This window comes from Lissotriton vulgaris, chromosome 11 (assembly GCF_964263255.1).
Source record: "Lissotriton vulgaris chromosome 11, aLisVul1.2, whole genome shotgun sequence".
Taxonomy (NCBI): Eukaryota; Metazoa; Chordata; class Amphibia; order Caudata; family Salamandridae; genus Lissotriton; species Lissotriton vulgaris.
This window is the reverse complement of record NC_141699.1, coordinates 89,661,298-89,675,208: the sequence shown is the minus strand read 5'-3', so window position 1 is coordinate 89,675,208 and position 13,911 is coordinate 89,661,298. Positions and strand designations below refer to the sequence as shown.

Genomic DNA, 13,911 nt, shown 5'->3' with positions numbered 1-13,911 from the left:
GCACTCCAACCATTGAGCCACACTTCTCCACTGCATGAGTCAGGGAGGCCACTGAAGGGGGCAGTACGTGCAAGACTGATGGGTGGAAGGGGAAAGTGCACACAGTAGAGGGGTGAAGAAGAGGACAGGCCACAGGAGAGGCATGAGAGTGAACGCATGCTCAGGAGAGGTGTGAAGAGGGGGAGCTCACACGTAAAGTATGAAAAGGGACAGTGCACACGGGTGATATGTGACTAAGGTCATGGCACAGTAGAGGAGTGAAGTGACAGCATACGCAAAAGATGTATGAAGTTGCGGCTAGCACACACAGGAGAGTTATGGAGAAGGGGCAGCAGCACACGGGGTCTAGGAAAATAGGACAGTACACCCAGGAGAAATGTGGAGAATGGACCTTTGACCACAACTGGCGGGAAGAAGGGGCAGACAGGACGCTTGTGAAGAAGGGACAGTGCACAGCTAGGGTGTGAAGAAGGGACAGTGCACAGCTAGGGTGTGATGAAGGGCAGTGCACAGCTAGGGTGTGAAAGGGATAGTGCACAGCTAGGGTGTAAAGAAGGGACAGTGCACAGCTAGGGTGTGAAGAAGGGACAGTGCACAGCTAAGGTGTGAAGAAGGGCCGTGCACAGCTAGGGTGTGAAGAAGGGACAGTGCACAGCTAGGGTGTGATGAAGGGCAGTGCACAGCTAGGGTGTGAAAGGGATAGTGCACAGCTAGGGTGTAAAGAAGGGACAGTGCACAGCTAGGGTGTGAAGAAGGGACAGTGCACAGCTAAGGTGTGAAGAAGGGCCGTGCACAGCTAGGGTGTCAAGAAGGGACAGTGCACAGCTAGGGTGTGAAAGGGATAGTGCACAGCTAGGGTGTGAAGAAGGGACAGTGCACAGCTAGGGTGTGAAGAAGGGACAGTGCACAGCTAGGGTGTGAAGGAGGGCAGTGCACAGCTAGGGTGTGAAGGAGGGCAGTGGACAGCTAGGGTGTGAAGAAGGGACAGTGCACAGCTAGGGTGTGAAGAAGGGACAGTGCACAGCTAGGGTGTGAAGAAGGGACAGTGCACAGCTAGGGTGTGAAGGAGGGCAGTGGACAGCTAGGGTGTGAAGAAGGGACAGTGCACAGCTAGGGTGTGAAGAAGGAACATTGCACAGCTAGGGTGTGAAGAAGGGACAGTGCACAGCTAGGGTGTGAAGGAGGGCAGTGCACAGCTAGGGTGTGAAGAAGGGATAGTGTACAGTTAGAGTGTAAAGAAGGGACAGTGCACAGCTAGGGTGTGAAGGAGGGCAGTGCACAGCTAGGGTGTGAAGGAGGGCAGTGCACAGCTAGGGTGTGAAGGAGGGCAGTGGACAGCTAGGGTGTGAAGAAGGGACAGTGCACAGCTAGGGTGTGAAGAAGGGACAGTGCACAGCTAGGGTGTGAAGGAGGGCAGTGGACAGCTAGGGTGTGAAGAAGGGACAGTGCACAGCTAGGGTGTGAAGAAGGGACAGTGCACAGCTAGGGTGTGAAGGAGGGCAGTGCACAGCTAGGGTGTGAAGGAGGGCAGTGGACAGCTAGGGTGTGAAGAAGGGATAGTGTACAGTTAGAGTGTAAAGAAGGGTATTGCACAGCTAGGGTGTGAAGAAGAAATAGTACACAGCTAGGTTGTGCAAAAGGGTAGTGCACAGCCTAGGTTTGAAGAAGGGATAGCGCATAGCTAGGGTGTGAAGAAGGCTAGTGCACAGTTAGAGTGTAAAGGAGGGATAGCGCACATCTGAGTGTGAAGGAGGGCAGTGCACAGCTAGGGTGTGAAGACGGGTATTTCACAGCTAGGGTGTGAAGAAGGGCATTGCACAGCTAGGGTGTGAAGAAGGGCATTGCACAGCTAGGGTGTGAAGAAAGGTATTTCACAGCTAGGGTGTGAGGAAGGGCATTGCACAGCTAGGGTGTGAAGACGGGTATTTCACAGCTAGGGTGTGAAGAAAGGTATTTCACAGCTAGGGTGTGAGGAAGGGTAGTGCACAGCTAAGGTGTTAAGAAGGGATAGTGCACAGCTACGTTGTGAAGAAGGGATAGTGCACAGCTAAGGTGTAAAGAAGGGCAGTGCACAGCTAGGGTGTGAAAGGGATAGTGCACAGCCAAAGTGTGAAGAAAGGCAGTGCAAAGCTAGGGTGTGAAGAAGGGACAGTGCACAGCTAGGGTGTGAAGAAGGGCCGTGTACAGCTAGGGTGTGAAGAAGGGCCGTGCAAAGCTAGGGTGTGAAGAAGGGCAGTGCACAGCTATGGTGGGAAGTAGGGATAGTGCACAGCTAAGGTGTGAAGAAAAGAAGAACACAGCTAGGGTGTGAAGAAGTGCAGTGCACAGCTAGGGTTTGAAGAATGGACAGTGCACAGCTAGGGTTTGAAAAAGGGACAGTGCACAGCTAAGGTGTGAAGAATGGACAGTGCACAGCTAGGGTGTGAAGAATGGACAGAGCACAGCTAGGGTGTGAAGAAGGGACAGTGCACAGCTAAGGTGTGAGGAAGGGTAGTACACAGCTAAGGTGTGAAGAAGGGGAATTCACAGCTAATGTGTGAAGAAGGGATAATGCACAGCTGAGATGTAAAAAAGGGATAGAGCCCAGCCAAGTTGTGAAGAAAGGATAGTGCACAGCCAAAGTGTGAAGACGAGTAATGCACGGCTAAGATGTGAAGAAGGGACAGTTGATAGCTAAGGTGTGAAGAAGGCTAGTGCACAGCTAAGGTGTGAAGAAGGGACAGTTCACAGCTAAGGTGTGAAGAAGGGACAGTTCACAGCTAAGATGTGAATAGGGACAGTTGATAGCTAAGGTGTGAAAAAGGGTAGCGCCCAGCTATGGTGTGAAAAAGGGTAGCGCCCAGCTATGGTGTGAAAAAGGTGGCAGCAAACACGTGGAGTTTGAAAAGGGCATGAGCAAACAAATTGTGTGACCAAGCACACGCATTACATGAGGGTGAAGCTACAACTCATTGCACATACATGTGTGACAGTGAAGACTACCCATATGTGTGAAGATGACAGCATGCACAACATGTGTAAAGATGGAATTGGCACATATATGAAAGTGCAGACAACACTGGACATGGTAATATAAGATGTTTGCATGAAGATGGACACAGCGCAAATCATGTTTAATGTTGAAGACAGTATATGCATCATGTGTGAAGACAAAATACACGTATGGAGATAAAGACAGCACATGTGTGGCAAAGACAGCACACATCATATGTGTAGTTGAAGGCGACACTCATTTGCTGTGTTGAAACAGAGAGCATGGGCATCATGTGTGACAGATAAAAACACAGATGTGAAAATTAAGACGACAGGCACATGGACAAAGATGGAGACAAAGGGCACCTGTATGAGACAACACACATCGTGTGGAGAATACAGCAAACATGTCTGAAGATGAAGGAAGCATGAACATTTGTGAAGGTGAAAACAACAGGAGAGATAATAAAGATGAGGCGCAGGTCATACGTTAAGAAGGGCAGAACTACAGTGAAATGAAGAATGAAGCACAGGCATCATGTATGAAGAGAAAGACAAAACATGTATGGAGATGGCAAAACATGTGAGTTTGAAGATGAAGACACTTGAAAATTAACACAAAACCTACATGTATGACGTTTAAGTCAAAACTTGTTGAGATGAAACCAGCATTTCTGAAGGTGAAAACAACATACATGTATAAGGATGAAGACAACACATGCAAGAAAATGAAGATAAAACAGGTGTATGAAGATAAAACGAACACACATACGAAGGTGAAGGCAGTATATTTGTGTGTAAAGGTGATGACAACATACATGTATTAGGCTTTGTGGGGTATTTGTAAAGCGCACTGTTACTCTAACAGAGTGTCCTGGCGCTGCAGACCGCTGGGGAACCCGTCCTGGTTTTCCCTGTAAGATGGTCCCTTTCTGGGTATCTCCAGGGTGAAACCAGGCATCCCCGGCGTCTGTGGGGGGCCGTTGTAGAGATGAGGCAAGCTTAATGCCCAGAGTTACCGAGTGTGTTCCCTGGTTAGAGTAGGCACTGAGGCGAGAATTATCGAGTCCGTTGACCCCTAGTCCACAACCCTGCCGCGTTGGGAATTGAACCCTGGTCCCGGGCCGTTCTCTGCTTACAGGTCTGCCGCCTCTAACCAGTGAGCCACACCACTCCACAGCTTTAAATGACAAACAATGTATGTGGGATGATGAAGGCAGCACATGCATGTGTGAAGGTGTAGATAACATGTTAAATACTTGCAAGAAATGGGACAAGCGTTGCATATCCGTGTCTGATGTGGCGATGACACAGCACCCACTGGGCATGTATGAAGTGTGTCAGCAGTAAATGTAAATGTAATTTGCACTTGTATAGCGCCTATCACCCAGTGGTCTCTAAGCGCTGTACGAATACCGCTGTGGAACCCTTCCTGGCCTGTTCCTGTGAGGTGTCCACTCCTGGGCACCCCCAGGTTGAAGCCAGGCATCCTAGCATTGTTAGGGCCGGTGTGGAGATTAAGCAAGCTATTGCCCAGAGTTGCAGAGTGGAACCCATGATTAGAGAAGGCACCGAGGCGAGAATTATCGGGTCCGAGGACATGGAGCCCAAGACCCTGCCGCGACCGGATTGAACCCTGGTCCCGGGCCAGACTTCTGCCTCAGGGTCTGCCGCTCTAATCGGTGAGCCTCACTTCTCCAGGTGTGCCTCAGGACATGTCCAGATGCGGACGATTTTTCTGTTACAGAGATTGCAAACAGTCGTAGTTCTGATAATTCTTTCGACCAAGGGTGGTAGAGAGGCGTGAAGGTGGCATTACACACAGCAGCGGTGTGGAGATGACACACACAAGGAGTAATGAAGGAGAGGGCAGCACACACTAGAGAGGTGTGAGGAAGAGAACACACACAGGAAGAGGTGTGAAGGAGAGAATATACACAGGGAGAGGCATGAAGGAGATGACACACAGGAGAGGTGTGAAGAAGAGGACCACACACACAGGAGAGGTGTGGAGAGATCAGAACACACACAAGAGAGGTGTGAAGGTGACCAACAGAGAGAGTCGTGAGGACAGCACACACATGAGAGGTGTTAAGGTGACCAACAGAGAGAGTCGTGTGGACAGCACACACATGAGAGGTGTGAAGGAGATGACACACAGGAGAGGTGTGAAGAGATCAGAACACACACAGGAGAGGTGTAAAGAGATCAGAACACACACAGGAGAGGTGTGAAGAGATCAGAACACAACCAGGAGAGGTGTGAAGAGATCAGAACACAACCAGGAGAGGTGTGAAGATGACACACACAGGGAGAGTCGTGAGGACAGCACACACAGGAGAGGTGTGAAGGAGATGACACACAGGAGAGGTGTGAAGAGATCAGAACACACACAGGAGAGGTGTGATGAGATCAGAACACAACCAGGAGAAGTGTGAAGATGATACACACAGGGAGAGTCGTGAGGACAGCACACACAGGAGAGGTGTGAAGAAATCAGAACACACACCGGAGAGGTGTGAAGAGATCAGAACACACACAGGGGGTGTGAAGAGACCAGAACACACACAAGGGAGGTATGAAGAGATCAGAACACACACAGGAGAGGTGAGAAGAGATCAGGACACACACAGGAGAGGTGTGAAGAGATCAGGGCACACACAGGAGAGGTGTGAAGAGATCAGAACACGCACAGGAGAGGAATGAAGGAGATCAGGACACACACGAGAGAGGTGTGAAGAGATCAGGACACACACAGGAGAGGTGTGAAGAGATCAGAACACGCACAGGAGAGGTGTGAAGAGATCAGGACACACACAGGAAAGGTGTAAAGAGATCAGAACACACGCAGGAGAGGTGTGAAGAGATCAGAACACACGCAGGGAGGTGTAAAGAGATCAGAACACACACAGAAGAGGTGTAAAGAGACCAGAACACACGCAGGAGAGGTGTGAAGAGATCAGAACACACAAAGGAGAGGTGTGGAGAGATCAGGACACACACAGGAGAGGTGTGAAGAGATCAGGACACACACAGGAGAGGTGTAAAGGGATCAAACACACACACAGGAGAGGTGTGAAGAGATCAGAACACATGCAGGGGAGGTGTGACAAGATGAGAACTCACAAAGGAGAGGTGTGAAGAGATGAGAAAACACACAGAGGAGGTGTGAAGAGATGAGAATACACACAGGAGAGGTGTGAAGAGATCAGAACACACACAGGAGAGGTGTGAAGTGATCAGAACACACACAGGAGAAGTGTAAAGTGATCAGAACACACGCATGAGAGGTGTGAAGAAATCAGAACACACACCGGAGAGGTGTGAAGAGATCAGAACACACACAGGGGGTGTGAAGAGATCAGAACACACACAAAGGAGGTATGAAGAGATCAGAACACACACAGGAGAGGTGAGAAGAGATCAGGACACACACAGGAGAGGTGTGAAGAGATCAGGGGACACACAGGAGAGGTGTGAAGAGATCAGAACACACACAGGAGAGGAATGAAGGAGATCAGGACACACACAAGAGAGGTGTGAAGAGATCAGGACACACACAGGAGAGGTGTGAAGAGATCAGAACACGCACAGGAGAGGTGTGAAGAGATCAGGACACACACAGGAAAGGTGTAAAGAGATCAGAACACACGCAGGAGAGGTGTGAAGAGATCAGAACACACGCAGGGAGGTGTAAAGAGATCAGAACACACACAGGAAAGGTGTAAAGAGATCAGAACACACGCAGGAGAGGTGTGAAGAGATCAGAACACACGCAGGGAGGTGTAAAGAGATCAGAACACACACAGGAAAGGTGTAAAGAGATCAGAACACACGCAGGGAGGTGTAAAGAGATCAGAACACACACAGAAGAGGTGTAAAGAGACCAGAGCACACGCAGGAGAGGTTTAAAGAGATAAGAACACACACGGGAGAGGTGTAAAGAGATCAGGACACACGCAGGAGAGGTGTGAAGAGATCAGGACACACACAGGGGAGGTGTAGAGAGATCAGAACACACGCAGGAGAGGTGTAAAGAGATTGGAACACGCGCAGGAGAGGTGTAAAGAGATCAGAACACACGCAGGGGAGGCGTGAAGAGATCAGAACACACACAGGACAGTTGTAAAGAGATCAGAACACACAAAGGAGAGGTGTGGAGAGATCAGGACACACACAGGAGAGGTGTAAAGGGATCAAACACACACACAGGAGAGGTGTGAAGAGATCAGAACACATGCAGGGGAGGTGTGACAAGATGAGAACTCACAAAGGAGAGGTGTGAAGAGATGAGAACACACACAGAGGAGGTGTGAAGAGATGAGAATACACACAGGAGAGGTGTGAAGAGATCCGAACACACACAGGAGAGGTGTGAAGTGATCAGAACACACACAGGAGAAGTGTAAAGTGATCAGAACACACGCATGAGAGGTGTGAAGAAATCAGAACACACACCGGAGAGGTGTGAAGAGATCAGAACACACACAGGGGGTGTGAAGAGATCAGAACACACACAAAGGAGGTATGAAGAGATCAGGGCACACACAGGAGAGGTGTGAAGAGATCAGAACACACACAGGAGAGGAATGAAGGAGATCAGGACACACACAAGAGAGGTGTGAAGAGATCAGGACACACACAGGAGAGGTGTGAAGAGATCAGAACACGCACAGGAGAGGTGTGAAGAGATCAGAACACGCACAGGGGAGGTGTGAAGAGATCAGAACACACGCAGGAGAGGTGTGAAGAGATCAGAACACACGCAGGGAGGTGTAAAGAGATCAGAACACACACAGAAGAGGTGTAAAGAGACCAGAACACACGCAGGAGAGGTGTAAAGAGACCAGAACACACACAGAAGAGGTGTAAAGAGACCAGAACACACGCAGGAGAGGTTTAAAGAGATAAGAACACACACAGGAGAGGTGTAAAGAGATCAGGACACACGCAGGAGAGGTGTGAAGAGATCAGGACACACACAGGGGAGGTGTAAAGAGATCAGAACACAAGCAGGAGAGGTGTAAAGAGATTGGAACACACGCAGGGGAGGCGTGAAGAGATCAGAACACACACAGGACAGTTGTAAAGAGATCAGAACACACAATGGAGAGGTGTGGAGAGATCAGGACACACACAGGAGAGGTGTGAAGAGATCAGGACACACACAGGAGAGGTGTAAAGGGATCAAACACACACACAGGAGAGGTGTGAAGAGATCAGAACACATGCAGGGGAGGTGTGACAAGATGAGAACTCACAAAGGAGAGGTGTGAAGAGATGAGAACACACACAGGAGAGGTGTGAAGAGATCAGAACACACACAGGAGAGGTGTGAAGAGATCAGGACACACACAGGAGAGGTGTAAAGGGATCAAACACACACACAGGAGAGGTGTGAAGAGATCAGAACACATGCAGGGGAGGTGTGACAAGATGAGAACTCACAAAGGAGAGGTGTGAAGAGATGAGAACACACACAGGAGAGGTGTGAAGAGATCAGAACACACGCATGAGAGGTGTGAAGAGATCAGAACACACGCAGGGGAGGTGTGAAGAGATGAAAACACACACAGGAGAGGTGTGAAGAGATCAGAACACACGCAGGTGAGATGTGAGGAGATAAGATCACAGGAGGCTAACCCTCCACTGGAGTAAACAGAGTTTTCTTGTAAAGCCCTCCCCACCAGGGTTACCCCTTGATGGCATGCTTTATCATCCGGTCCTGCTGTTTCACACTGGACCCACACACCTTGCACGCGGCGGTGCACCAAATAGGTAGTAAGACAGAGGCGGAGCCTCTGAGTTAGTGTGACTAGAGGCTACCCTCTACCCCTGCAGGAACAATGATGCGATATTCAAGCAACTTATATAAATACAGACTGTGATTGCCAAATAGGTGGTATATACACTATTTTCTTTAGAATGCAATGAGTGCGTGCCCAGTGTGAAATAGCAGTAGTAGTATCAGAGAGTTTGTGTCCCTAGGTCCTGATCAAAAGACAATAGAGGAATGGCTTGAAACATGTCGATCTTTTAAGAAAGCAGGTACATGACATCCTCCTTACCCCCCCCCCCTCCTCCCCCCTTTTTAATTATACCAACTAGAGGCCAGAATAAATAGAATACAACTACAAGAGAGTTTTTTAAGATACTCTCCAGACCCCAAAAAACCACTCCTATTTTTAACACAATGTCTTTTGTCATTTCATAGTCATTTAAATGCTCCCGCATAGTCCGTAGGTCGCAGCACGCCCTGCTCCGTAGTCGAACGGGCTGGACCCGATGATGAAGCCTGCCACCAGGGGTAACCATGGTGGGTGAGGGTTTTACAAGAAAACTCTGTTTTCTCCAGTGGAGGGTGGGTCTCCTTGACATAGCTGGGTTTTCTTTTTTGTGAATTAATACTTGTTGTGGAGGATGAACCTAGCATATCCTCTCACCCCCTTCCCTTCTTTGACTCAGAAAACACAGGGGAGGCATGAAGAAGGGTACGGCTCACTGTTGTATTCATACTTCCAAAGCTTCAAGCGTCTAGAGACGAGAGAGAATGGCTCATTGGCGTAAGATCTCTGTACAATGAACGAAATATCTTCAGTTGGATCCATGCAAAAGAAAATACAGGTTGGTAAGTACCAGACTGCAAAGAGCAACCGAGGCTGGGGGGCTACCAACACCACAGGTGAGTGAATAAGCCAAGACCACAGTGCAGTCTATTGCAACGATTTGAGGCCTCGGACACTAGCCACTACATCAAGATCATTACAGACTTTTATAAAGCATGAACTTGACTCGAAGGTATCAGAGCCCTTTACATGAGCACCAGTTGCGTTACACAAGGAATTTCTTTTTTGTTAGGCACAGGAAGATTAAGTGATTTGTCCAGAATCACAGGATGTTGAGCGTCATTGCCGAGACTCGAAACTGGTTCTCCAGATTTGAGATTGATCGCCCTAGCCGCTAGGACACATCTTCTCCCCAAGTTCTCCAAATTGTTCTACTTCCTCAAAGGGTGACCATCCTGAACATCCCACGTGTGTCCGAACCGGCACCGATCCTGGAACAACCAGAGTTTGTACAGAATATAGAAACCTGCGAGCAAGCCTCCATCACTGGGCTATGGATGGGGCATGCAGAGGGACACAAAATGACATCTCCTACCCCTCCTCACCAGGCCGTCACTGGGGGCCATCCTGGGGGATAAACAGACACCCCCCCCCCCTCACTAGACTGTCGATAAGGACCCTGCTGAGGAGTAAACAGACATACCCCCCCTCCTCTAGACTCAGTGCTTAATTTGTAAAAACATAAGTGCCAGGGCTTTCGTCAGGAGGCCGCCACAGCTTCCACCACAGATTGCCCCTGCTGTGCTGCCATTGATACAATGATAGTAACCATCACACTCCTACAAGAGTTACAATGTGGACTATTCCGGGCCGTCAAAGCTATAAGAATGGCTTGGTGGCAGGTGATAGTAATTTTTAATGTATATTGCATTAATAATTAACTGTTGTTGTGTTCATCCTTAAATTAGCCAGACAGTGCCATCTTGTGGCCGACTGTTACAAGTGATAGTGTTGACAATTAAGTACGAGTGCCAGTGCCCAGCACCGGAAACCACAGACAGGCTCAAATTAAGCACTGCCTAGACTGTCAATGGGGGCCATGCTGAGGGATAAACAGAGATGCCCCCCGCCACACTGGACTGTCTATGAGGGGCATGCTGGATAATAAACAGACATGCCCCCCCCCACTAGACTGTCAATGGGGGGCATGCTGGATGATAGACATGCCCCCCCACCCCCCATTAGACTGTCGATGACACACAGACATGTCCTGCCCCTCCACCCAGCTCACTAGACTGCACAAGGGGGTCATGCTGAGAGCAAAGACACATGTCCTGCCTCTCCACCCTTCACTAGACTATAGAAGGGGGCATCCTGAGGGACAGACAGACAGACATGCACGGCCCTCCACCCCTAACTAGACTATAGAAGGGGCCATTCTGAGGGACAGACAGACAAGCCCTGCTCTCCACCCCCTTGCTGTGCATTGGCAGAAAGGATCCTGACAGGGACACAAATGGACGCTTCTCTTTCAGAGGGCTGTGCCCTGCGGGCACCGTCACCCCTGCTCAGGAGACTGTGCCCTGCGGTGGCGCTGCCCCCTCCTTAGACGGTTGTGCCCTGCGGGCACCGCTGCCCCCTGCTCAGAAGACTGCGCCCTGCGGTGGCGCTGCCCCCTCCTCAGAAGGCTGTGCCCTGCGGTACCGCTGCCCCCTCCTCAGAAGGCTGTGCCCTGCGGTACCGCTGCCCCCTTCTCAGAAGACTGTGCCCTGTGCCCTGCGGTACCGCTGCCCCCTGCTCAGGAGGTTGTACCCTGCGGGCACCGCTGCCCCCCTGCACAGAAGGCTGTCCCTTACGGGCACCGCAGTCACCTCCTCAGAAGGATGTGCCCTGCGGTCACCGCTGCCCCCTCCTTAGAAGGTTGTGCCGTGCGGGTACCGCTGCCCCCTGCTCAGAAGGCTGTGCCCTGAGGCCACCGCTGCCCCCTCCTTAGAAGGTTGTGCCGTGCGGGTACCGCTGCCCCCTGCTCAGAAGGCTGTGCCCTGAGGGCACCGCTGCCCCCTGCTCAGAAGGTTGTGCCCTGCGGGCACCGCTGCCCCCTGCTCAGAAGGCTGCCTGTGCCCTGCGTTCACCGCTGCCCCCTCCTTAGAAGTATGTGCCCTGCGGGTACCGCTGCCCCCTGCTCAGAAGGCTGTGCCCTGCGGGCACCCCTGCCCCCTGCTCAGAAGGCTGCCTGTGCCCTGCGGGCACAGCTGCCCCCTCCTTAGACGGTTGTGCCCTGCGGGCACCGCTGCCCCCTGCTCAGAAGACTGCGCCCTGTGGTGCCGCTGCCCCCTCCTCAGAAGGCTGTGCCCTGCGGTACCGCTGCCCCCTCCTCAGAAGGCTGTGCCCTGCGGTACCGCTGCCCCCTCCTCAGAAGGCTGTGCCCTGCGGTACCGCTGCCCCCTTCTCAGAAGACTGTGCCCTGTGCCCTGCGGTACCGCTGCCCCCTGCTCAGGAGGTTGTACCCTGCGGGCACCGCTGCCCCCCTGCTCAGAAGGATGTGCCCTGCGGTCACCGCTGCTCCCTCCTTAGAAGGTTGTGCCGTGCGGGCACCGCTGCCCCCTGCTCAGAAGGCTGTGCCCTGAGGGCACCGCTGCCCCCTGCTCAGAAGGTTGTGCCCTGCGGGCACCGCTGCCCCCTGCTCAGAAGGCTGCCTGTGCCCTGCGTTCACCGCTGCCCCCTCCTTAGAAGTATGTGCCCTGCGGGTACCGCTGCCCCCTGCTCAGAAGGCTGTGCCCTGCGGGCACCGCTGCTCCCTCCTCAGAAGACTGCCCTGTGTCCTGCGGGCACCGCTGCCCCCTGCTTAGGAGGCTGTGCCCTGCGGGCACCGCTGCGCTCATTAGTGCCCACCGGGGGCGGCTCGGAGCTGTCTGCACACAGCTCGCACGCCGCAGCCCGGGCGGCAGGTGGAGGGCCCGCGGTGTAACGTGAGCTGCTCCCATCACCAGGTGAAGTTCAGACTTGTTGTCCAGATGCCACCGAGCGCTGGGAGCCGGACAGGCAGGTTTAACCTATTCATGTCCGGCTGAAACAAGCAGCGATGCATGCAAAGCAGGCTCCATTGGAAAGGGGGAAAGAAACATTTGAAAGAAAGTGTATCTTAAACAACTTATCAAAGAAAGTTATTAGAGGTGTGGGGGTGCTCCCCCCGCCCCCTTACTCACCAGGGCTTTGTGCCGGGGGTGTCCCCTGGATGTTGGCAGCGCCTGAAGCCCCAGGATAAAGTGCACCGTGAGGGCTGCGAGTGCTGCAGCAGCTGCAGAGAGGGGGCTGGGGGGCATCCTGCTGGAGGGGGTCCCGGTGCTTCCTTTGTGCGGGAGTGAGTCTGCACCGCAGCTGCCTCGCGCAGGCTCTGGCCAGGGGTGTCCTCCGGCCCTTTATATACCCGCTTCTGCCTTTTGTTCTCCCTCTTGGAATTACAGTTGCATGGGCTTACATGACACATTTCAGGGAGGTCACGTGCGCGCGGGCCGGGGAGGGGAGGGTAGATAGGAGGGAGGCCGGAGCAATATTGAGGAGGGGAGGGGGCAGCTTCAATTCTGCCCAGCTGTGTTAACTGTTTCCTGGCAGGTGGGGGCGCAGACACCTCCCTTTCAATGCTCCATCGCCGGCTTTCTATCCATAACAAATTCCCCCCCCACCCAACCCCCATCAATTTATGAAAGTGGGCACTTGAAAAGCATTCTTCTACTGTAGCCCCCACTCTCCCCCCCTTGTGATCCCGGGGGTCTGGTGAAGCCCGTGGGAGAGCCGTGCCTCTCGGGCACGGCGGCTGTGCCAACGCTCCCAGACATGCAACAATCGCAAGGCTGTTGATACAAAGTTGGAGCCCGGTTCCAAGGAGGGCACCGGGTAAGAGGGTGGTCGCCTGGGAGATGGCCCGTGATGCATATAAATATCTGCAGAGCTCTTAATTTATGTGCATGCCCGGGGCAGGGAGCACGAGCGCTTGCGTGCCGAGTGGCTTGGTGGGTAGATAACAGGGGCGCTTGTTGCATCACAGCAGTTACATGAGCCCTTGCTACAAACCATTGTGACACACATAGTGAGAGTTAGTCGCGTGCATCTTCACAGGAAGTCCAATGTGACGTCACTGAGCAGCGGTAACTGAGGTATATAGTCACTGCGAGTTAACTCTGACATCGCAGAACACTAGTTTATATAATACGTCCGTACTGCAAGCCCATTGTGACATCACATGAAGGGTATAGTTAGTGCTATATAAATTAAATTAAAATACAATATTTGTCTTCTCTCCCCCTCGGCCCTCTGTAATACTAATATAACACTCAGCAGACGGCGGTCGATTGCCGTTCACACGGGCCCCTTA

At 52.0% G+C, this 13,911-nt stretch overlaps 1 protein-coding gene across 1 annotated transcript in view; it reads right to left on the bottom strand.

The window, feature by feature from the left end:
• Positions 1 to 12,998, bottom strand: part of MMP11 (matrix metallopeptidase 11) — a 176,215-nt gene extending 163,217 nt beyond the window's left edge. The window contains exon 1 of the mRNA XM_086942745.1: positions 12,746 to 12,998. Coding sequence (XP_086798871.1) covers positions 12,746 to 12,862 — 117 coding nt within the window. The 5' untranslated portion in view covers positions 12,863 to 12,998. The remainder of the gene's footprint in view (positions 1 to 12,745) is intronic.
• Between the last annotated feature and the right edge of the window lie 913 nt (positions 12,999 to 13,911).